Here is a 24,095-nt window from a genome sequence, read left to right as displayed (position 1 = left end):
GGACAATACCAAAATACTAGTGGATGGGAGATCGGACGAAACAAAAGCATAAAGCATATTGCATGATCCTAACAAAAAGCCACCTACCTCAAGGCAACAAAACACTTACAGCATCCAAAAGGAAAAATCGAGTGTAATCAGGAAAGAGGAAAGAGGTATGTCAGTTAGACTAACATTCTCTTGCGACCAAAAGAGATACCATTAGCAGCGTTGTTGTGTTGTTTATTTCATTTATCCGTCCTAGCTCTAATGTTGCTCCACTCGTCATTAATATGCTCCCGAGTGAATGGGAGAGAATTGGACACTGCCTTCTAATCCAAGTACCAAGTCGGCAAAAATGTCATTCCTCTCAATATTTCTAGTAGGTTCAACTCATGGCGGACACTTTTATTCAGATGTTCCTTGTGGTCCACGTAATGTCATAAAACATAGAGAGCTAAATTAAGTTTTTTTTTATCAAATCATCGGTATAAGGTCCCTTTCCATGCTAGGAAGCATATTATGAGGACACATCGAAATTCCCCATCAGTTACAACAATAAAGCATAAGCCACTACCTGCAACTGAAGATGACGTGGGCCAAGGTCTATGGTTCCTCATTGCACATAACACACTTGCTCGTCCTAAATATTTTCTTCATGTTAAATTTTGTTGGCATAACGATTTCCTTTTAAGATGAACCACAAATAAAGTTATGCTCGAGAAGGGGCGAGATTTCTCCAAACAAGGCGTCCTAAATTATCGTGGGAGTTTTCATTGTCCAGCCTCTGATTAACTGCAAAACAAAGTTTAAAACAACGAAAAAGCAGGACCTATCGAGAGCCCATATCCCCGAACCGAATCCTTTGTGTTTTCTCTCAAGACTATGTGATTCAACACTTAGATAAAGGTCCTCGAGTAAACACTCTTGCCAAGCAAAAAGACCCTTCCTCCAAGACAATCTCCAACTACGTTCGCTTTGATAGAAAAACCCAGTTCTTGAATGTAATATTCTTTCTGGGTGGACATGCTATAGAGCCCAGGGAAGAGGTCATTGACGCACTCATCCATTAATTCACCAAGAATTTCATTTTGGTCTCATTACCCACTTTCATACGGAATGTTACAAGGATTGTTCACATTAATTGTATGGAAGTCTCCAATGTGTTTAATATTGTGGTTGGAGCTAACAATTATCTTCTAAAATGGTTTTTGGTCGTATGTGAATTTCCACCACCATTTGAATAGAAGTGTGGCATTTCTAATGGAGATATCACGCGTCCAAGCATCTAAATGGTCAGTACTCTGGTGATCGGTCTACCAAGGAGATTAAAATCGGTGCATTATCTGACACAGAGTTAAGCAATGTTCGAAGAGCGGAATCCAGGAATCCGACTCCCCAGTACCCTGCAAATCTTGTTTGCTCCTTGCCCAAGTACACTTTCTTACAATACTCTGCATATACACTCTTTTTATTTATACCCAATAACCAGGCCATACCATAATTTAAACAAAAATACTAACACTTTATCAACCAAAATAAAAAGACAAAAACCAGGAAAATAACTCTTTATAAAGTAGAAAATCACGAAGAGTACTAATACATCTCATCATAAAAGCGTTGGAACATTTAATTTACATAATTTAAACAGTGGAAGCAGACAGCTTCACAACCAAGAGCAGAGTAGGAGTAATATAGTTTCAGCTATAAGACATACTGGATCGCATATACATGCTTAGAATTGAGATATCATCATCCCTCCATTTTGTTCCATATTTTCCCAAGTCTACTGTCTGAAATCCTGCTGATGTAGCACTCACAATGCAAAACAAATCAGAGAACGCAATTAATTCCGCTCAACCAAAGCTTTGAAAAATTACCATAATCACCAAAAAATTGCTTTGGCAGACCATCTTTAAGCTGAGGGATATGCTTCACAAATTTTCAGTGGCTTTGACAGAATATCGCCAAGCTAAGCTCTCCAATTAAGGGTGATTCTCCAGTGATTCATTTCCCTGTTCTCATAATCTTCATCTCATAGCTCGGGCCTTAAACCATACATCTACATCCACTGGAATTCCCAATAAACTAACAAGATCATATGTACCCTCTGATACATTGCAATACTTTAAACACCATGGTTTGTTCAATATTAGCAATTAACAACGACATGCAAGTAATTTGAGCCCCCAACATACCTCGACAAATTTGATCACCAACAGCCTTATTCGAAATTCAGATGTCGATTTGAGAAAAATGAATAGGCTCCTAACATATTCTCCAAGTAGTTGAATCTCAAAACCATCCACGGACCCAAATTTCCATTATCCAATGCATACAAGTACCTGATCATCATAGAAGTGTCTCTCCGTATATGTCATGTTAACCCCAAGTTAAATGATCATATAAAGACCAACTACAGCTCTCTGAAGTCTCAATCGTTATTTAACCACAGCTTTCGAGCGACCTTCGAAGTCTTCTTAAAAGGAAAACTACAACAAGAATCTAAATATTGCTATTGTATCACTCAAGGCTACTTATTTAGCAGCCATACCAAGGGGAGAAGGCTAAATATAATTACTTCTCAATCAAATCATTTCACATCACGATGAAGTCATGAATCAAATACAAATATCCATACCTTCTCCCCATCCAACCGCGATTACTTTGAGCTTATGTAGCAGCTGCCAACCCTGAATCAGGGCTGAACTCAGCAACTGCAACCTTAATTGGCTTCCATCCTGACTGATAATTATATATAATCCACTTTTTCATGTTAATTACCATTTGCAGGATCTGGAGAATTTCACCCAATGGAAGCTCTTTTAAGCACATCTTTTTCATAATAGTAGCTGCCTCATACCTAGACAATACATCACAAAGATTTAGGAACAAGTCTTTAAGTAAGAAAACTAAGAAAAACACTTCAGAAGCTGTTAGAAATCATGCAAGCAGCAATCAAACGTAATACAGTGAAGATAGTAAATATACCTGCAGTTAGTTCCAAGTATAGCAGATCTTCCAGAAGAGGACGAAAGAAAGTTTTGGATTTCATCCCATATCGATTTTGAATACTTGTTTGCATCACCACCCATAGGGTTCACACATTGCCATAGTCTCTCATTTTTCCCAATATACAACTGTAGGGAACCTATTTGTTGTAGTACAACCAATTGCTGGTCAAGTGCACAGGCCAAAGCTTTCTTAACATCGGTATTGCGATGTCGGATGTCTCCATATCTGATGCAATCTGAAATATTTTCCTCTGTTGGCATAATCTTCTCATTTCTAAGGGTGTTTAAAGCCAATAGGACAATCCCAATAAGACCTTGTAAATATTCGGGAGGCTTAGGGTATCCTGATGTTACCCTCAAACCATTTACAGAGATGGGAGCAGTTCCTGATCCAGATGATAATGGTACTAATGTCTCTTGATTACCATGTGAATACCTATTGTTTTGACCTTCTTGATAAAAAGATTTCTTCTGTGCATTAAATCCTTTTTGCTGGCCGTTTGAGTTTACTCTGTTTCGTTGTTGCGAAGCAGGTGCACTTTGATCATTTCTTGTTTGCTCAGAAATGTTTAAATTGTGAATATCAGGTAGGCAAGTCGGAGGAGCTGTGGTCAAGTTAGGTGAATCAGGTCTGCGATTTAATGCATTAGAAGGATGCCAATGCTGATTAGTTAGTGACGAGCTAACAGGCAGAGTTGCAGTTTCAGTGGGTAGGCTGTTTGTTCTTAATGGCTGAGGGTTGTGATTTTGATTGGAGACATGAAGGTGGGAACTGTCGCCCCACGATGAATCAGGATTACTAGGAAAATTAGAGTTCCCTATTCCACCACTAGCAGCTTTCGGATTATAAGCTGTAGGTAAGTCCTGGTGTTCGCTGAACTGCTTAGGGTGTGCATATCCTGGATGGAAGTTTCCACTTTTATAATCTTCTTCAGACCCAATCATGTTACTTGAGGTTCTTGGCATAACAGGTTGAGTGAAGTTTCGGCGAGGTTGTTTCCCTCTAAATTTTACATCCGTTCCTCTTCCCATATATGCATATTTTTGGTTTCCCAAATTAGAACTTTCAAAAACCAAATCCCCAGGTTTGTTAGCCATAATAGTATCTGCACGTAAGGAGTCAGTGGCTGGTATATGCCCATAGCTGTTACTAACAAATTGAGCAGATTCAGCTGTTGTAAGTGGCGGCCCTCCAGCTACGAGACTAGTCCAGAGCCATACACTCTTTGCAGCAGCAAGAAGTGGCGCAGAAGCTTTTTGTGGTTGAGCTAGAAGAATATTATACCGACGCATCCGGAGTTGATGCAAAGCATTTGAGAAATCTCGGTCTCCCGAAATCAATAAATAATTGGCAGGTGCTGGATTGTCAACAGCCCAGAATAACATATCCACCAGAATCTTCTTGTCACTAGCATCTTTAGCACCTGATCACATTTCAAGGAAAGATTGAATTGGCATCTTCAATTTCTTGGTAAATTTCAATCAGTTTAATTGCAGATTCACAGACAGATCCAACAAAGCTACTCGCCATGACTAGAGTGGAAATTCTTGGAACGTAATCGTGCTTCTCTCTTTCACACACACACGCGTGTGACATACACATGCAGATACACAGACAGATCTAGTGAGGTTGCTCATCAAAACCGAATCACACAAGGATAGAAGACGAAATTATGATTTAACAAGTTTATTATAAAAAGTAAAATACTGCTACTAACTACTAAGTGCATAAACCCTTAAATTTCAGTCTCAATTTTCCGATCTACTAATTAAAAACCAATATCCAAATGAATTTAGGGCTCATTATATTCCGCATATCCCGATCTACTCATCAACGAAACCAATTTACCAAATCCGATAAAACAACACAAACACGAGTGGATCCAAAAGAAAATCGCAGATTTACCGGCGGGGACGTGATTGAGCGCGACGCCGGTGCTATTGAGCGCCTGCTGGACGGCGGGGGAGATTCTGGTGGTATCTCCGTAAGCGGAGACGGAGACGGGGCCACAGTAGTTCATTTTGACGAGCGCGGAGCTTATATTCTGCGCTATGGCGTGGGGATCGCACACCTTGGGCACGTGACAGTTCTCTATATCCCACCACACCGACGTCTTGGCCTTGATGTACTGCTCCTCCGCCGTCGGCGGCATATGCTGCGGCTGCGCTCCGTCTCCGCCCATCGCTGGCGCCAGATTCAATCCAATAAAATCAGAGTGGATTCGGAGAGGGGATCTAGGAGGGGCGGAGGCTCAGGGATTGGGAGGGGAGGCGCACGATAGCATGATAGGGGACGGAGAAATGGGTGGCTTCAACTAATTCGATTGTCTTATTCGCACTCCGCTTCGCTACTACGTAACTATACTAGGAAAGTTATAATTTAATTTTTTTTTTACTCTTAAAAAGAATTTTATATCTCTATTTATTTAATGTAGTAGGAGATGTACTACAAGATGTTTCAAATGATCTCTGATTTTCCGGTCCGGATCACCTAGTGCATTCTCTAATCCATTTCCTACTCCATCCCTTACAAACATATTATATTATAGTGGGGTCCACTCTCATGTATGTGAGAGGTGGAGTAAGAAATGAATTAGGGAATGTATTAGGTGATCCGGATTGCTGATTTTCTGGTCGGATGGAATTTTTAGAAAAAACATTTTATTCGGATCGCAAAAGCTATCAATTTTGTAACGTAGCATTTTAAAATATTTTTTAGGTTCATGAAGTTCGAGTTAATATTATTTGAGCTCCTTTTTCATTAATTTAAATCTTTTATGGGTAAAAATACCCTTAAGCTTATGAAGGGTATTTTAGTCTATTTACCCTATATATTCATTAAAATATTGAGTGAATATCTTTTTTGGTCCGCTAACTTTGCCAAAATATCATTTTTATTCATTTTTTTATTTACTTGAGAAAGTAAAGATTTATCCGAAGAAATTGTTCTCGTATAGATCAGAGTTTAACAAGAGGATGTTTCCGATGATTTGTGGGATTCCACCGCAGAATCTGTTGTTGTTCCAAGTTTATAATATAGAAATTCAAAAGTTTTTGAATTCAATCTTGAATCGAGCCATCAAGATTCTTCCCCATTAGAGACAACTAATTGCCAATATCATCAATACTTACTTAAAATTTGTTGCAATTCAAATCCAACATCGTAGAAAAACCAATCTCATTAAAGAATTGAGGCATTTTAAAGAGAGAGAATTGTGATCAAGAGTTAGGGATTTAAGCTTGGATATGAATCAGGAGAGAGGAAGTGAGATCATTATGTTGAAGAGCGAAATAAGATGAGGGAGAAAAGCTCATTGGAATCGAACCACAGAAGGAACTAATACTCAAATCAAAAATAATATTTTGGCAAAATTCATCGACCAAAAAAGATTTCTCGGAGTAAATAGACATAGTTGCCCTTTATAGCCTTGAAAGTATTCTCACCAATTCATTTCATTTTTGTTAATTTATATTTGATCAACAATTAAATTGAATTATAGAGATAATGAGATCAACTTTCATCTAGTAGATATTCATGAATTAGATTTCGAGATTTTGAACTTTTGAATTCAATCTGGAATGAACTATTCAGATTCATCCTCGTTAAAGACAACTAATTGTTAGATTCATCAATATTTCCTTTAATTTTGTTTGAACTCAAATCCAATTTCGTGAGAAAAACAAATCTCATTAAAGAATAATGATCAAGAATTAGGAATTTAAACTTGGCCAGGGAGAGAGTAAATGAGATTATTATTATGTCGAAAAGTGGGAGAAGATGAGCAAGAAAACCTCATTAGAGCATCCACATCGCGTCTCGATGCGGGCTCGGTCTCGTCTCGACCGCATCGAGACGGCGATGCGGCCTCCATCTCGTCTCGACGAGACGGGACATCTCGTCGCGTGTCGCGCGCGGAAGAGGCCGGCCTCGAGACAGCTCGCCACGCGCCTTGGCGACGTGGCGTGCTCCGGTTCGTGCGTGACACCCACACGTCGGCCCGCGAGTGGACGTCGTTTATATCCGTTTAAAATGTTTTTTTTTGCTTTTTTTAAAAATCAGGAAAATACGAAAATAAAATAAATTAAAATATTGTAATATTTAATTTTTGTATTTTTCAATATTGTAATAAAAATTAAAATTAAAATTAAAAATACTCCACATGATTTCAATTATGTATTTTTCGTATTTTCGGATGTTGTAATTTTTGTGGTTTTTAATGATTTAATGAATTGTTAGTATTAATTTAATATTTCAATGAAATATTAATTGAATTTGTTGAAAATAAAAATAAAAAATGAAATTGAATGAATAGTTAAGGGATGAGATGATTAAGAGATAGAGGAATGCAGGTGTTGTCTTTTAAGGTGAAAAGTACAGTAAGACCCATGAATAGTGAAAAGATGAGATGGTTAACAGACGGATAAAAGACGGATAAAACCACACAAGGAACTAATGCTTATATAAAAAATATTGGCATAGTTCATGGAAAAAAAAGTTCTCTCTGAGTAAATAGACACAATTGCCCTTTGTGGCCTTGAAAATATTTTTACCAATTTAGTTTATTTTTATTAATTTATATATTTGAAATAATTAAATTGAATTAGAGATTCATGAATTAGATTTCGAGGATATAGGACAGAGAAAGTGACACATCGGCGACGGAATTATAATTATACTCAATCAACCAATATCTAATACCAAAAGCAAAGGTTAAATTTTGATTTTGGGTTTCGCCGGCAGCTTCTCCTACGTTCCTTGTGACCACACACACTCAGCAAGGCTCTAACAGTGTTGAAGATGGTGAGCAAAACAGAGGAAGAGCAACTGATTCGGTTGGAGAATCAAGTGGAAAACGGCGGCGGCGGCGCGTGGGAGTACCTCTGTCTTGCCAGGAAGCTCAAGCTCCGCCGCTCCGACAAGGTCTTCAAGTACGGCTCCGCCATTCTCAGCGACCCTAAGAAGCGATCTGCGCTTGGCCCAGAAGGTCATCTTCTCCCACTCATTAAAAGATCGAGTTTTTGTGTTAGATCTTTAATTTTGATTGTAAATTTGTGATTGTGTCTCTAGTTTCAGAACTTGTTTTTGTTTTTCTTGATTGTTAGAGGTGAAAATTCATATCTGTCTATTTCCGAAAATTACAATTTTTGGGGTTTTTTTTTTTCTAAATTAAGCTGGAGAATTTATACTTTTCCTCTCTGATTGCATAAGATTTTCTTTATATCATCGTTTTGAACATGAAAAACTTAGGATGCCAAAGGACTTCAGTTGGATGTGAAATACAAATAATGTAGGAGATTGGTATATCCCAAATCTCGTTGTGCTTAGTTAGGACGAGATAGATAGATTGATTGAAGGTTGAGAAAAAGCATCTTGCTTACATGATTTAGTGCATCATGTCATTGGTCATATGACTCACATTTGCGTGTGTCTCGGGTGGATGAACACTTACTTGACCGTTGAAAGCTCACCAAGGCACAAATCTCTATTTTTTATTTGTGGTGTGCTTATTAGATTTGTGTTTGAACTGTTACTTGTTAAGGCAGTCACATTATTAAGTAAGCTTGCTTCCGTTGTTGCTGATAGTGATCACCATGTGTAAGTACTGTTCTTGTGACTATTTCACACCTAGGTAGATAGTCCTTGGTGGACTGATAGGTAATTAAGCAACACAAACCTTTTTAAAAGGCTAGTAACTTTGCAGCTTTTATATTGTTGTGCAACTTAACTTCTTGTTTTGGATATTGTGTTTCATACTTCATTATGATCTCAAATAACTGACTAGTTAACATGTCTTATTTACTCCTACGAATATTGCTTGTGTTTCACACTGTGACCTTTTGCTTTGTTACTTTTGATTGTTAGATTGACAATTTCCCTCCCTTCTGATTAATATAGAGTGGACTTTATATGAACAAGTTGCTATTGCTGCGATGGACTGCCAGCGTCTTGATGTGGCAAAGGTATGTGTTTTTCTGAAGTAAAAAATTTCAACTATATTTCCTCTAGACATGCATGAGAATCAATCTTATTCAGGAGATTTTGGGTTGCTTATACTGTTGAGTTCATGCACAAACTATTGTTGTTGTGCATTTATGATAATGCTAGCTGTGATCTGCCTATGCTTATAGAAAGGGTTATGGGAAATCTAAAACCAAAAAGGTTGGAGTTTCCAACTTTATATAGTCTGCAGTCAATGGAAATACTTTTCCTCCAATACCTTCCATCTCTTCTCTTGAGCTTCTTGCACCCAGTTTTTCCATTTTGCTTGCGTCTTTCTCTAAGAATATGTAGAGTGAGCTTCACTTGATGTGTCCTTCAACTATTTGAATGACTCTTTTTTTGTAGGAGTATATCAAGGTCTTGCAGGGAAAGTTCCATGAGAGTAAACGAGTTGGTGAGTCAATCTAGAAGATAATGTGATGTGTGTTATGTGTAACTATGAGAACTCAACTTTTTTTATACTTGAGGATCTACAGCTAGTTTTACTGTCATGTTGATTTAGTGCTCTAGTGACTTCCAAATCATATTAAGGAATCTGTACATTTATCAGCAAATATAGCCTTTCATGCGCTTATGATTCTGACATCAATTTCATGAATGTACACCATTTTAGAATTTAGATACAAACAGGTAAGTGATTCTTGTTTTACCTGTTTGGTAAGGGTAAGTATTCGTGTGACTGTGTTCAGGGACGGATCTAATGTGTAAGCAGAAGGGGTAAATGCCCTCCCTCAAAATTTTCATTTATATTTATAAAACCTATTATAGAAAAAAATTAATATTAATTTCTTCACTAAGTGCCCCTACTCAAATACTTCAAATATACCCCCACATATATTTTTGCCTCTTCAAAGATCATTTCCTGCATCCGTCCCTGACCGTGTTCAGTATACAAAGTTATTCTTGCACTGTGAAAAACCTTATTTGGGAGCAAAAGCATAGTCATATACTCATATCTTAAGCAACCTACCCTTGTTGATTGCTGGTTAAGAGTATTTAGTTGCGAGATTGTTAATTGTTCTATTTATTAGCAAATAGTGGTGCTGGGCAATTACAAAAGTAAAAACCCCATAACCAGGGGCATACATCTATCATAAGATATTGAAGTAACATGAGGAGAGTATATGAGGAAAATGTAGGGAACATCTTTGAATGGTGAACAAGATATGCGAGGGCTTATTGCTTAATGATAAAATTAGGGTAAAGAAAACATTCAGCTCTGAAAATGTAAACAAGTAGGTGCTAGAAAATAGAGACAACATTTCTAATTTGAATCTGTACTGCTGAAATTCGTCGATGTTTTACTCTCCCCTTAGGTTATGTCAGTTTTAATAGAGCTCGGTTTGATAGAAACCTCCAATCTCAAACAATTTTGGCATTATTTCACTAGTTAGTAGATCCTCCAATTTTTTTTAAAAACTATTGAACTGTTGGGTGTCTATCACACATCACTTTCAATGTTGAGTATGAGTTTGATTTTGATATGATAGAACTGTAAACCTTTTCTCTTTGAGATGCTATACGAAATAACTTTGGGATTTGTCAACATGTTTTTTGGAAAATTCCTTCAAATTATCAGGATATGCATGTTTTTCTTAAAACTTATCCTGGTCTTGTGACTTTTAGGATAATTAGAAAGACTATTGGAAGAGGTTAATTGACCACCGTCTTGAGGTTTAATATTCGCAGTTTGTGGTGGTCATCTATATATTCTTCCCTTGTTTTTGGTGGTACTTATATTCGTCAAGTTCTTTGCATCATGTACCTTTAATACCATTTGCACATGCAGGAAGGCTGGAAGCTATGTTGCTTGAAGCCAAAGGTCTATGGGCAGAAGCTGAAAAAGCCTACTCTAGCCTTTTAGAAGAAAGTCAATTCGATCAGGTAGATTGATAAATTTATTTTCTGATTATTGCTTACTTATTTATTGCTTAAGTTCAATGGTATACAGACAATGAATTAAATTCGTATTAATCGAAAAATGGAGAGTTACATGTATATCAACTTTTTCTTGAAATGAAATACTCAGGTGATACACAAAAGGAGAGTGGCAATGGCTAAGGCACAAGGAAATCTCGCAGGAGCAATTGAGTGGTTGAACAAGTATCTTGAAATGTAAGAGAATTAAATATAACAATTTCTTGATTACTGAATTTTTTTTTTCTTCTGGTAGTATGATTTATTGTATCTTGTTGCTGGTTATCCAGATTCATGGCTGATCATGATGCATGGAGAGAACTAGCAGAAGTTTATGTCTCTTTACAAATGTGGGTTATCTCTTTTTTTATCAATTTGTTTACCAAACTGAAACCGGATGCAGTTGTACATGGACACTTGGTTGGTATATTTTCTTAACTAGCTCTTTGCTCTGTCAATGATTAGGTATAAGCAAGCTGCCTTCTGTTACGAGGAGCTGCTATTATCACACCCTACCATTCCACTATACCACCTCTCCTATGCTGATGTAAGTAGCTTATATGAACTTTTTTTATTGAGCTGATATAAGTGTAAGGCTAAAACTGTTTTTTACATACATGGTTTAAGCTGTCATTAGTTATCTTTTTTTCTTTGAGGCTGACATGCATAGATCTTGTTAATTCATGGTATGTGAGCAATCTACTTGTATTGACATTTGAGGTTTTAATCTAAAGAACCTACCTTGGGCTAGTTTGTTTCTAGGAACTAAGAGTTCGAATTATCATGGTGTTGTATCCTTGAACTGAAAATATACTCATCTGTTTCTAGTTTTATTTGAATGTATAGTCTATAGTGTATACATTCAAATAAAATTTGTGCAGTATAAGTTAGTTTCTTAATATTTATTAAGTCATTGTTAAGTTGAATTTTATTATTCGAATATTTTATTATTTTTGTTATTAAGAGGGTTATATTATTATTAATTGAAGCCCGTAAGTATACTGGCTTAGGCTTTCATTATGGATTAGTAAGTTTCTTATTTATAAGGCTATCGTTTCCTATGTTTGAGCTTTTCGAAATATCATTTGGAGTTCAGAAAATGTGTTGCAGGTCTTCGGAGGAGATTTCGTTTTTTTACCCCCAAAGATTCTACCTTCATTGCCAACTACCTTTCATGGATAATATTTGTATCATAATGCTCTTCTTTTAGGCCCTCAAGAATACCATTTTCTACTCTTTTCTATTCGAAGACCTGAATGACATGTGAAGTCATGATTCATGTTTAATTTTCATGTAAATATGAAATTGCAACAAAATCTCTACAGAGTCAGGTAATTTTTACTTCTCACTTTCTTTCTGATTCTAGGTGCTCTACACACTAGGAGGAGTTGAAAATCTTCACGCGGCAAAGAAATATTATGCAGCAACTATAGATTTGACTGGTGGCAAGAACACTCGGGCTCTTTTCGGCATATGCCTGGTCTCTCTCTTAACTTCATCTGGTTTTGGTTTTTGAAATGTGAGCATATAGTTATCAAGAATGCGCGTCTTATTCCTTCAGCTTGCCATTTGACCGGATGAAATATTATTTTTTCAGTGTGCTTCGGCTATTGCACAGTTGACTAGAGGTCGCAACAAGGATGACAAAGAGAACTCGGAACTGCATTCTCTCTCAGCAGCAGCATTAGAGAAAGCTTATAAGCAGGAATCCCCTACCAAAGTTTCGGTCCTAAGTTCTGCGCTGAGAAGTTTGAAGGTCTCATCATGATCAACAACTCAGCGATAGCTCATTGCTCGATTCAGTGGAAGGCCATGCCGTGTCTCAGGATTGGTATTTTTTAGTAGAATTTCTTGTAATAGATTTATACTTTTCAAATAGATGTTGCACTGTGATTGTTTTTCATAAAAAATCAAGGTTTTGTGTTTTGGATATTCATATTTTTTTGGTAATAAAACAGAGTAGGGTTATTTGATGTCTGAAACAGAAACCAGAAGAGAAATAAATGGACAGGGCTAACAAAATAGTTATAATTTATTCTTGAGTTGATGAATCTGTAAAATATGTGCAGATAGATACAAAGATAAGAGTTGCATAATCATCATACAAAACAAACAAACAAAGTTGAAACTCACTAGATACAAAATAATCAAAACACAGTGATAACTAAAGGAAATTACTACATTAAACTTCTTATCTGAGATCTGATTCTCTGGTGTGTTTTTCCTGTACAACAACATGCTACCTCTGTCCTTTGTCTCGTCTCCAGATGAAGAAGATCTCGCCACAATACTATACTGCCCAGAGAATGGTACAAACAAAGAGGTAGTGAACACATAATGCTTATAGATATCGAAACAACATCGCTGAATGCTTGGAATTGTGAGCACACCTCTAGAACATTTCCATAGGATGTACGAGAACTCCCTCGTCTGTCCAGTTTACATCTTTTGCATCTTCTTTCCCGATTATCTCAAGAGGTGCATCGAGAGGTGGGGGGCTCTGCAAAAAGAAGCCACAGCACAAGTCGGGTTTAGCTGTGACTTTTTCAAGCCAGCCTCGTGCAATATTGATTTTAGAGAAAGGGAGTGGATACCATGCATCGGATGAGAGGCCAGTTTATTCCTTTGAAGAAAGGGTGTTCCTTGATCTCATTTGCACCGCCATTTGATCCTAGACGACTGTCTGGATCACGATTCAACAGTGCATGAACCAATTGCTTTGCTGGGAGAGTTACCTGGAATTGATCACAGACGGCTATTTTTAGTCTTCTCGATGATTCAACGTTTGTGGTTATCATGATTTTCGATTTACCTGAATGCTGCTTGGGAAGGTGAGGTCTTTGTGCAGGATATTGGCGAATGTTTTCTGCCTGTTCTTCCCCCTAAACGGTGTACGCCCATAAAGCATTTCATACACCAATATACCTGAGTTTTGTGGTTGAAACACATCGAAGTCATGAAACTAAATAATTTCGAACGAAATAAGACAGATGAGCCAGGAGAAAAAGAGACTTAAGTTAACAGTGAATAATCTGATAAACATTCATGAAACTTACCAAGAGCCCACCAATCAATGGCACTACTATGACCTTCACCAGTAATGATTTCCTGTATTCAAGTCACGAGTAGAAACGTCTTAAACGTATATTAGGAGCACCGCTTTTAAAAATGATGTTTACATGCAATATACATGTTTACAAACGATAAATACTGTCATACCGGTGCAATGTATTCTTCAGTTCCGACAAAAGAATTTGACTGTGCAGTTGGTTCTGCGAAAAAAATTGGAGGTGGTTGACTCCTTGAACTTCTTTTCTTTAGTGGAGGAGGCTTGATAATCTGAAAGAGAAATATGACCATTAATAGCATATCAAACTTGAATTTGTCTTAGAATCTGACAACATCAGGGTTAAATGAGATTTACAAAATTGATACTAAATGATTGGTGTATTATATATTTGAGAGGCTGGAAAAAATTGGCAGAATGTTTCAGGTTTTTCTTACAACAAAAGTTTAAATAAATAAGCTATATATAAACCAACAATGCCATTCCATTGTAGATTCACACACAGTATTTTTAAATATCAATTGGAAACTATATTTACTTGTGCTTCAACAATCAAAATTTAAATGTTTTTTAGTTTCTTGTGAATATAAAATCAAGCATTTTATAGTAAAAGAAACTAAAGTGTCCATTAAAGTAAAAAACAGGTAAGCAAGTATCACATACTTGAGGTCTACAAGGTGTTTTAAGTGACAGATCAAAGTCAGCTAACACAACATGCCCATCCTTTTGAAGAAGAATATTTTCTGGTTTCAAGTCCCGGTAGATTATTCCTGTAATGAGACACAACAGAACAGATCAAGAAAAATATTGAATAGGAAATAATATGCAGCTGGAAGAACAAGTTCTGATCTAGTGACATCAACTGAAATTCGGAATGCAGTTCGCCAAATAGAAATGCAATGTAAACTCGCGGCAATTTACAACTTTTATGAATATTAACAGGAAGTGAGATAGATTATAGAGAAGCTTGAATGTGGAAACTGATATAAGAGGGATCTACATGAAGGTGAATACATCAAAAGTAGGATACTCCTAATAACTTAGACAGCATGAAATACCTAAACAATGAAGATATTCCAAACCAATGACGACTTCAGCAGCATAAAACCTACAAAATAATTTATTTTGGCTATGTAAGAGAACTGAACATACTGCATCAATATGTCAGGAGCTGTGAAATATAAAAATGGAAGGATAATAACGTTAATGTTCCGTATTAACTTTGATTAGGTTTAGCATAATCACCTGGCGGAATCCTCTCTAAACATTTTCAATGGCTGTTTGTCAAGCAATGCAAATAACTCTCCTCCAGGACAAAAATCTGTTATCAAGCAAACGTGCGTAGGGGTCTGGAGACAAATTAATACCATGTCAAAACACGAAAAAACAACCTGAACTGAAAAAATTAGAATTGGTGATCTCCAATCCATGAAACTGAAGAACGTGGGAATCAGTTTTAAATTTATATTCTCTTTCAACAACTTTGTCACTTTGCCTTAAAGCGATAAAATATTAGTGGACTGAGTTAAAAATGAGAACCTGAAAAGAGCAGTACAGTGTGGGAAGAAACGGATGATCCAGGAGAGAGATTATTTCTCTTTCAATGCATGCACGGTGAACCTGAAAAATTTCTTAACTCCTCAATATAATTTTGAGAAATCGAAAGAACTAGCACACATTATGTAAATGTTTAGTTGTTTAATCTGTAAGTTATGGTCCTATTCAACTGCTTTGAGGAACTTTGATCATTTTGTTACTTATACGTAAAAAAATGACATGAAAAGCGAAAGATAATCTAGTGTATTCAATACCAAATGATATAACTAAACAGGCCCATGATCGAATATGTCCTGAAAGACGAGAAGAAGTTCAGTATACCTTATTACGATTTAGCATCATGGATTTATCCATAGCTTTCATGGCAAACAGTTGACCAGTACCAATCAGTTCCACCAAATGAACACTGCAGGAAACACTCATGAGGGCGTATGTAAGATACAATTTTGAAACATATAGCGAGCATGAATCAAAAATGCAATGCCAAACAACAAACAAGTTATAGTACATAAGAAACAAGTATTTAGCTCCGACCGGAAGATGGCTATATGTTACGATTAGGAGTAGGAAGTTAAAATAAATAAAAAGAGAAGGAAGCATACCTGCCAGTATCTCCACATCCCAGTGGACGTATGGGCTTGAAGTGATCCAGTCCGATCTTTTCACCAGTTTCAGTAACCTATTACGAAAGAATGAAGTGACCTATAAGATGATGGTATAATAAAATACTGATTTAACTAAAAAAGACATGTCAAATCTGTAGAGTAACATCTACATTATGAAGTTATGCATTCAAATTTTGGAACGAACCTAGATTCTCTGCTTATAAAGACTTCATTTGATAAGCTGTTATATTAAAGAATACTAATAGAAAATGTTACCATTTTGCATTATAAATACCTTTTTTATTGCTGTCCATGCAATACCATCCCTTTTGTGTGGTTTGGCCCGTACCGGTTGAGAATGTATAGCCCACAGGTCCTCTGGTCTCTGAGCATGAAGCACGTTCATTTGCATCAGAAAAATGAGATTGATTCCTCAAATTAATACAAGAATGGCCATAGATGATCATAACATGTAAAAGCAGTTCTTCAAATTCTATAAAGAGGAAGGAATACCTTACCGAGTTGGCATCAGGAAGTTCCCGAACAGCCTCATCGACATTTTCTGCCGTAGCTTTAACCTGGTGAAGAAGATTTAGCATGTTAGGTTTACTTGTCTAATCCCTCTCAGCACACACTATCGAAACTAAATAAAAAATAAAGTAAAAAGACAATCACATCAAACTATACCAATTTAGCACTCTGTTGTTCTGTTCTTTCAGAGAGGCGGTTCCTCAGCGGTTCCACATGGTCGCTGCCATCTAGTTGCACACCAATAAAGTATTGTAGTTCACCCTGAAAAAGGCGAATGCCGATAAATAAACATAATCAAGCAACTGAAATAGATTTAGAAGTTAAACATAAGAAGCTTCCACCTTGTGATCCTTCATAGGCTGCAAGTGAAATAAGTTCCAGAATTTTTTCCCTGAAGTTTGTTTGCATTCAGTTTCGAGATAAGATTTTAACAGAGATTAGAGCCTCTGATTGGTTTGTACGTAAAGGATATCAAAATCGATAAATTACCAGTCTTTGTGTAATTAATCAACTGAACAGTGATTTCTCTTTGTTCTTTGATGGCATCCCTTATCTTTTGCACCGTAGCTTGGTCAGTTTCCGGTCCCTGAAGAAACCTGTATATGTTTCAACCATGTTTAATTCTGCTAGAGCCATTTTTACTTTCTTAAAATGCGATAGAATAAGAAAATACTTTCATAAAATTCATGTATGAATCAAAGTTCCAATAAAGAGGTGCGTTTCGAACTATACCTGCAATTCCTCCCCAATATTTCTTCACGGGTAAACTCTGTTAGTTCAAGAAAGCTGTCTGAAGCAAATATCTGCAAGATGATCAGGTTCATTATTGTTTTTCTCACGCGTAACATGGATCACGCGTAACATAAGGGGAAAAATGAAAGTATCAATCAAGTTTGAGTGTATTTATCTTACAATAGGATTATCAGGGAGTCTAGGATCTGTTATCACAAAATTCTTCTCAATGCGTTCTAATGTTGTTGCTAAGTCAATCCCCTGACGTATATCTCTCTCTCTTTCAGCTCGTTCCCAACTTGGTGTACGTTCAAAATCATTCGTCATTAGGATCTCTGGCTCAATAGCTTGCTGATTTTCTAACATTCCTGCATTGCTAGAAGTCCTCCCTTTACTACTGCACGTGAACAGCAGCGTTTAACAAAATTATGGCAATCTAATCCAGTGCTTAACCGAAAGAAAGAAGCTGACATATGGATGCAAACTTGCTCACCCCAGCAATGAAAGACGTGTAGACTTTCTGGACTTGTTCGTCTCCTGATGAGAACCAGAACGACTCAAGCCACTCTTTCTATCCAGTTGAGGGGTAAGTCTCCCTGGGGTGCTTTTAGTATCACTTTCAGCTAGTCCAGGAAGCATGTAGTTGGGATTTGATGAAATTTGCGATTTTGGATCCTTCACGGTTTGCACAACTTCTATGATGGAACCTAAAGCCTCTTCCTTTTGACGAACTGAAGCAACCGATAAAGTAAGATCGTAGAAACAAATTTATTATGTGATGAAAACACTTACCATCATAACGAATTAATGACTTCGGTAGTCCATTTGGACGTAATGCCTTATCATTCACTCCTTCTGTGTACTTGCTGACCTCAACCTGCATTCTGCACGAGAAATTGTTAGCCTGTTAGCCATATTACGAACTAATCAGACGATCAAGTTTAAAAGAACACATAATCAGAAGCTCTGTAAATTGTTCAACAGCCAGATAACAATGCCAATTGAAATTCCATCACATTGATTGTTCAAAATATAAGTAATAGTAACAATTAAAGTTTACCCAATAAATTTGATAGTTTTTCCTTTATCATCTTTGATTGGAGTGATTGTCAACAGATTCCAGAATGGGGTGCCATCCTTTTTGTAGTTCAGCAGCCTCCCACAATAGCTTGTTCCGTTCCGAGCTGCATCCCTTATCTTAGACACCTCGTTCTGGTCTGTATCCGGCCCCTGCAGGAAGCGGCTGAAACAAACAACTTTACCAAATATAATTCGTTTTTACACAATCTTAGAAGTGATAGTGAAACTAATGCAGTGAGCTCTCACCAATTCTTTCCGATAACCTCCTTAGAAGAGTAGCCAGTCATTGTGAAGAATCCGCTGCTAGCATACATAATGGGGCAATCCTTCTTTGTCGCATCCGAGACGACAAATGTCTGTTGCAAAGTAGCCAAGGCATCCTTGAGCTCCTGAGACGCCCTCGGACGTTCAGTTCCGAAAGAAGAGTCCCCGGATGAACGTGCTGATGCAGACGCTCTCTCGGACGAGTTCCTAGCCTTATCTCCTTCTCCCGAGCCAATGGGGATGGCGTGGAAGCTACCTTCACCGACACCTGTCTTGACCATAAGCCCCCACTCGGCAGTTCTCTCCGCTATCAGCTTGGAATCCCCATCGCCATCGCCATCACGAGGCTTGGACTGAAACGCCATCCATTTATCATGAGTCTTATCAGAAGATGCAATCACCTGCAAACCACTTGCTTGACTACTCCTAGTAGAAGGATCCATCTCCAACTAGCCAGAGATCATAACCAAACACGAATCGATTCTATTCCCCCTGCGAATCAACTGAACAATTACCAGTTGCTGTATTATGCCATTCCGAATTTAAATTGATGTAATTAATCTATGAAAGTGGAAGTGAAGTGAAAGAAGTTGGAGAAGGAGAGAGAACCTGGAGGTGGAAATGCAGAGAGAGATAAGGGGGAAGATATGGTACACAGAATAAATAGCAAAGGGGGGAAGGGAATATACGTGGACACCGTCTGCACACCTGTGACTGTGTGTTTCTGTGAGCGTGGCTGTGTTCGTACCATGCTATTGCTAACTGTTGGGACTTTGGCGCCCCCCATTCAATTCAGTTAAAACGCCTCTTAATTGACGATATTGCCCCTGTCGCCGAAAAAGGGTCAATTTTCTGAATATATTAATATAACGGTCTATAACTAATTAACTACTGCTGTCAATCACGCAATCCACCCAGGTTATCACTTTTTCATTAATACTCCATCAGTGTAACAAAAAGATAGTCTTATTTGGACATTATAATGACAAGTGGATTAGAAAAAGTTAGTGGAACAGAAGTCTTATCTACCGATTTAAAGAATCATTTACTTTCTTTTACATTTTTAGTATACGGTTTTCAAATTTTAATAATTTTTTACACTGACAATTCCTTATAAAACAAAATAGTATAAAAAACAGGTTTCACACTCTACTTACTTTTCTTCACAAAGTCAAACAATTTCTTAAAATTCGTGTCGAACCAAAATGACTCTTTAAATGGTGGACGGGTGGAGTATTATTTATATTGAAATGCGGGTGAAATGAGTTAGTGAAATATGAGACTAATTACTATTTATAGTAAAAGTAATGTAGACTTTTATTATAGGACGAACCAAATGATAAAAACGGACGCTTATAATGGAATCGAAGGAATATTTTTAGTATGAGACAAATTTTGGTGAATGGATGGAAATAGAAAGATGATCTTGTTTCTCCATTTTCATGCACCAACTTTTGTTGAACTACTCTTCACAATTTTATACTAATACTACTTGTCTTTTTCATCCAATATTTTAAATTAATGTGCAGTTCCAATTTCCACTAGTATTTAAATTCAAAAAATTTCAACAAAAATAATTGTTGAATCGAAAATTAATTTGGATTATTTGGATTCGATGTAATCTCCGCTTCCAGTTCTTGATCATTCGAATGACCAAGTAGTATTATCACTAGCAAGGACTACATTTCTCAATATGAAGAGTGGAATCCTTCAAAATTCAACAAAAAAAATGTCATTATGAGTTTTATATAAAATCTTACTTTTTGTATTAATTGTTTATAAATTTATTCCGTAATTCAATTTCACATAGAGCAATTATTGAATGATTTATGATAATAAAACAAGTACTAAAAAATGATAGCATGGAGAATACGACGTAAAATGTCGTAGCCTTTGTGAATTGTGGTAAGCATATGCTATTTCATATTAGTATTGTCGTTCATAATACGACATAATATCATCCATGGGGCCAAATCTATCCTCATCTGTACTAGCTCACCATTTTTAGCCTCATATTAATATATCGTGTTTTTACTATATTTATTGATGTACACCGAGATAAAAATCAAGAAACAAAAATGAAAATTGAAAAATGAAATTCATTTTTTTTGGTGCCTATTCTCTCACCCATAACTGTCGCTGCAATCAATGCACCCGCACCATATGTAATGCCTGAAATGCCCTGCGGTTTAACGTCATGAAAATGCGTAAAATACTCAATTTAACGTGAATATAATATTAATGTAGATATGAAAATATATAGACAAAGACAAATTAATTGCTTCGCAAATGGGTACATCCATCGATTATCAATAAATTGCCGGACCATCAATTGATGCCTCATATTATGGAATTTAAATTATACATTATTAAATTATGGAATTTCTTTGACTTCAATTCCCTTCTTTTGATCATGTATGTTTGTGCCATTTAAGAGACATCTTTAATAGCATACATATTTTCAGCTTTATAATATCTCTTTAGCTTAGAAGATGAGGATTTAGAATTCTTGCTTGTTTAGAGTATGAATTTTGATAGATATTAATGTTCTATGCCTTTGTGGTTTATATATTCGATTAATATGCTGTTGTAGGATCTTCGGTCTAATTATTTTGGATATGTATTGTTGGAGTTTAGATGTAGATTAATAATCACTATGCTTACTTAAGATAATTAATCTACCGATTAGGAATTAGTATTTGCTAAGTGTTTATCTACCTATGATTCTTCAATTCCAAAAGTATGTTCAATACTGTTGAAGTAAAATTGTAACACTCTCCTTGTGGCTATTGGATTAATCAAAAGAGTTTATGTAATTAGATCCCTTTAAAGTAATAGGAGCAATGTTCTTTCATGTGTGATTTAATTATTTTCGTGTTTAGTCTATAATTTGCATTCGATTTTAGCTTTGTAAAATTATATACTACTACTATATATCATCATCAAAATTACCATTTTTAGCTCAATTGAACAACCTTTACATTCAACACCCCAAGTACTAAAATCAGGGTTGTAGACTTGCAGTAGTTCTAAGTTTAAGGATTACACATCTAACTTGATTGCTTTTTACACATTGAAAATTATAAATTTTTTATTTTAACGAGCACCATGCACTCGCCATTTCCCCTTTTAATTGCAAACTTGGGAGGAAATTTCCCCACCAAAATACTCCACGAGCTTAAATGGCGAGCACTATTAATGATGTTTGTCAATTCCCTTTCAATTTCATTGCTTTGGCAGGATTTTTCTCAATAAAAAGTTTTGCCAGAACCCATGTACTCGCAAGAACTAGATTGTGCTCTACTTTTTTTCCTAAACAATAGTACTCCCTCCGTCCCAAGGAAGAGATGACCCCTTCCTTGGGCGGCACGGGATTTTATGCAGTTAATTTTTGTGTGTTAAGAGGAGAGAGTCCAGTAAGAGAGATGAAATAAAGTAGAGATAAAGGTGCTTCCATTTTAAGTAATGGGTCATCTTAGTTGGGACAAACCAAAAAGGAAAGTGGGTCATCTTCAATGGGACGGAGGGAGTACTAATTTTTTGCGAGCACCACAGTGCTAGTAAATGTAACGGGCACCAACAATGCTAGTAAGTCAATGGCGCCAAGGCTTGGCTCTATTTTATGTAGACCTATTTCTATCGAGTAGATACATTACAAGATATTATTCCTGAGAGCATCCGCATCGGCATCTCGATGCGGATGCTCCGTCTCGTCGCGTAGCCGGGGGATGTCTCGCCACGCGCCAGCGCCACGTGGCGAGCTTTGGCGCGCAGCGCGACGCCCACTCGCCGGCACGCGAGTGGGCGTCGTCATGCTGACGCGATAAATATTTCTTTTTAAAAAAAAATTTAAAAAAATTTAAAAAATTTTAACTGTAATTTTTTTTTTGTTTTGTTTTTTTTATTCTATAAATACTCCTATAACCTCTTTCATTTTACATGCAAACACACTATCTCTCATCTTTTTTTTCTTCTCATCACTATCATATCATCTCTCTTTCCTCTCCAATTCTTCTCCCAAATTTAATATTTCAATGAAATATTAATTGAATTTGTTGGAAATAAAAATAAAAAATGAAATTGAATGAATAGTTAAGGGATGAGATGGTTAAGAGATGGAGGGATGCAGGTGTTGTCTCTTAGTTAAGAGATGGGGTAAAAAGTGCAGTGGGGCCCATGAATAGTGAAGGGATGAGACAGTTAAGAGACGGTATTGAGACATGAATGCGGATGGCATGAGAGGCTCACTATATTTAATGCATATGATCATGATGTATTAGATAACAAAAGTAAAATTAGGTTGACAATTTTTGATTTGACAAGATAATACGACACGAATCCGCGCGAAGTTAACCCGACACGAACACGCACGTTTAGGATTTGGGTCCTTATAGGGTCGACCCAATAAAAATCTAAAAATTTTGGGTTGAGTTGGGTTGGGTTATCTGTTAAGAACAAAAATAATTGTTTTGTTTTTTTATTAATTAAAATAATATATTAAAATTTAATATTAATTATTTTTATTAATTTAAAAAATATTATTCTTTACTTTTATTAGTAAAAATATGATTAATACTATTATTAATTATTTTTCATAATAAAAAAAATATTACTACATACTTAAATTTTATTAAAAATAATTATTTTAATTATTTTAACTTTATTATTTAGATTTAATTTTAATATACTTTAATTTTATTATTTGGATTAAAAATTATTTTAATTTTTTAATATTTTATTTTACCATGTAATATCAAATTTAATTATATAATATAATGTTTCGGTCGTTATCGTGTAGCGTCAAGCTATATTGTATAGTAACTTATTATTATTAAAAGAGGACCGATATTTTTTTGATAACACGAAATTTGCACGAATTCGACGCGAACCTGTTGGGTTGCAACCACCGAGAACACAATGATTTCTGGTTGGGTTGGGTCGACCCGGTAGCAACTCAGTCCGCACGATTTGTCAGCCCTAAATAAAATCATAGATTTTAATTGAGAATGAAATTAAAGAAATAAAAGGATTTGATCATATATCATGCTGGGAAGGCATTTGCCTGGATGAGAGACGAAAGAAACACACGACATCGGTGTTGAGATTGGGAATTTCTTTATGTTTTTTAGTTTTAGTTTTTGGATTTAATGGAGGTGATTTGTTGTCCATGTAGATATTTGAGACTGGTATCATATTTATATATATTTAACAAAAAGAGTCGAATATCATTAAAATGAAAATTTCATAATTGTTGGTCCCATATATTTAATGTTGTTTTCTATAAAATGAAAATTGGAGATCAGCTAGGAGCTAGGCATATGCAGACCTATTTGTGTCCATTAATAATG

At 36.2% G+C, this 24,095-nt stretch overlaps 3 protein-coding genes across 6 annotated transcripts; 1 reads left to right on the top strand and 2 right to left on the bottom strand.

The window, feature by feature from the left end:
- Positions 1-1,524: 1,524 nt before the first annotated feature.
- LOC125214102 lies at positions 1,525-5,350 on the bottom strand. 2 transcript variants are annotated; one of them, XM_048114985.1, is made up of 4 exons: positions 4,900-5,350; positions 2,971-4,417; positions 2,621-2,842; positions 1,525-2,324 (listed from the first exon to the last, which is right to left on the bottom strand). In XM_048114985.1, the coding sequence occupies exons 1-3, from the start codon at positions 5,174-5,176 to the stop codon at positions 2,653-2,655; spliced, it is 1,914 nt and encodes a 637-aa protein (XP_047970942.1). In that variant the 5' UTR covers positions 5,177-5,350; the 3' UTR covers positions 1,525-2,324; positions 2,621-2,652. The 2 variants fall into 2 exon arrangements, with proteins under 2 accessions (XP_047970942.1, XP_047970940.1); XM_048114983.1 differs by having other exon boundaries at positions 1,525-2,842.
- Positions 5,351-7,661: 2,311 nt separating this feature from the next.
- On the top strand, positions 7,662-12,843 carry LOC125212853 (ER membrane protein complex subunit 2-like). 2 transcript variants are annotated; one of them, XM_048113129.1, is made up of 9 exons: positions 7,662-7,978; positions 8,890-8,954; positions 9,340-9,388; positions 10,784-10,878; positions 11,024-11,109; positions 11,202-11,261; positions 11,377-11,458; positions 12,278-12,430; positions 12,509-12,638. In XM_048113129.1, the coding sequence occupies exons 1-8, from the start codon at positions 7,792-7,794 to the stop codon at positions 12,425-12,427; spliced, it is 774 nt and encodes a 257-aa protein (XP_047969086.1). In that variant the 5' UTR covers positions 7,662-7,791; the 3' UTR covers positions 12,428-12,430; positions 12,509-12,638. The 2 variants fall into 2 exon arrangements, with proteins under 2 accessions (XP_047969086.1, XP_047969085.1); XM_048113128.1 differs by having other exon boundaries at positions 7,671-7,978; positions 12,278-12,391; positions 12,509-12,843.
- An 82-nt stretch (positions 12,844-12,925) lies between these two features.
- Positions 12,926-19,350, bottom strand: LOC125212851 (phototropin-2-like). Of its 2 annotated transcripts, none has more exons than XM_048113126.1 (23): positions 18,730-19,350; positions 18,464-18,646; positions 18,196-18,287; positions 17,897-18,134; positions 17,584-17,800; positions 17,404-17,474; positions 17,161-17,267; positions 17,013-17,062; positions 16,828-16,932; positions 16,659-16,718; positions 16,436-16,525; positions 16,138-16,214; positions 15,857-15,941; positions 15,518-15,598; positions 15,224-15,327; positions 15,037-15,086; positions 14,642-14,748; positions 14,131-14,250; positions 13,968-14,019; positions 13,724-13,836; positions 13,506-13,646; positions 13,302-13,411; positions 12,926-13,206 (listed from the first exon to the last, which is right to left on the bottom strand). In XM_048113126.1, exons 1-22 carry the CDS (start codon positions 19,188-19,190, stop codon positions 13,304-13,306), a joined length of 2,712 nt encoding a protein of 903 aa, XP_047969083.1. In that variant the 5' UTR covers positions 19,191-19,350; the 3' UTR covers positions 12,926-13,206; positions 13,302-13,303. The 2 variants fall into 2 exon arrangements, with proteins under 2 accessions (XP_047969083.1, XP_047969084.1); XM_048113127.1 differs by having other exon boundaries at positions 17,584-17,797.
- Positions 19,351-24,095: the final 4,745 nt, after the last annotated feature.

The sequence above is a fragment of the Salvia hispanica genome, chromosome 3 (assembly GCF_023119035.1).
Source record: "Salvia hispanica cultivar TCC Black 2014 chromosome 3, UniMelb_Shisp_WGS_1.0, whole genome shotgun sequence".
Classification (NCBI taxonomy): domain Eukaryota; kingdom Viridiplantae; phylum Streptophyta; class Magnoliopsida; order Lamiales; family Lamiaceae; genus Salvia; species Salvia hispanica.
Note: the sequence above shows the minus strand (reverse complement) of the source record. Positions and strands in the feature narration are given on the sequence as shown.

Coding starts and splice junctions, on each gene's coding strand:
- LOC125214102 (XM_048114983.1), bottom strand. CDS start 5,176: ATGGGCGGAGACGGAGCGCAGCCGCAGCATATGCCGCCGACGGCGGAG. Junction 4,418..4,899: donor GCTCAATCACGTCCCCGCCG/GTAAATCTGCGA, acceptor AAATGTGATCAG/GTGCTAAAGATGCTAGTGAC. Junction 2,843..2,970: donor ATACTTGGAACTAACTGCAG/GTATATTTACTA, acceptor TGTATTGTCTAG/GTATGAGGCAGCTACTATTA.
- LOC125212853 (XM_048113128.1), top strand. CDS start 7,792: ATGGTGAGCAAAACAGAGGAAGAGCAACTGATTCGGTTGGAGAATCAA. Junction 11,110..11,201: donor TTGAACAAGTATCTTGAAAT/GTAAGAGAATTA, acceptor CTGGTTATCCAG/ATTCATGGCTGATCATGATG. Junction 12,392..12,508: donor CTCTTTTCGGCATATGCCTG/GTCTCTCTCTTA, acceptor TTATTTTTTCAG/TGTGCTTCGGCTATTGCACA.
- LOC125212851 (XM_048113126.1), bottom strand. CDS start 19,190: ATGGATCCTTCTACTAGGAGTAGTCAAGCAAGTGGTTTGCAGGTGATT. Junction 16,526..16,658: donor AACTTCCTGATGCCAACTCG/GTAAGGTATTCC, acceptor CTTCATGCTCAG/AGACCAGAGGACCTGTGGGC. Junction 15,328..15,517: donor CACTGTACTGCTCTTTTCAG/GTTCTCATTTTT, acceptor ATTTGTCTCCAG/ACCCCTACGCACGTTTGCTT.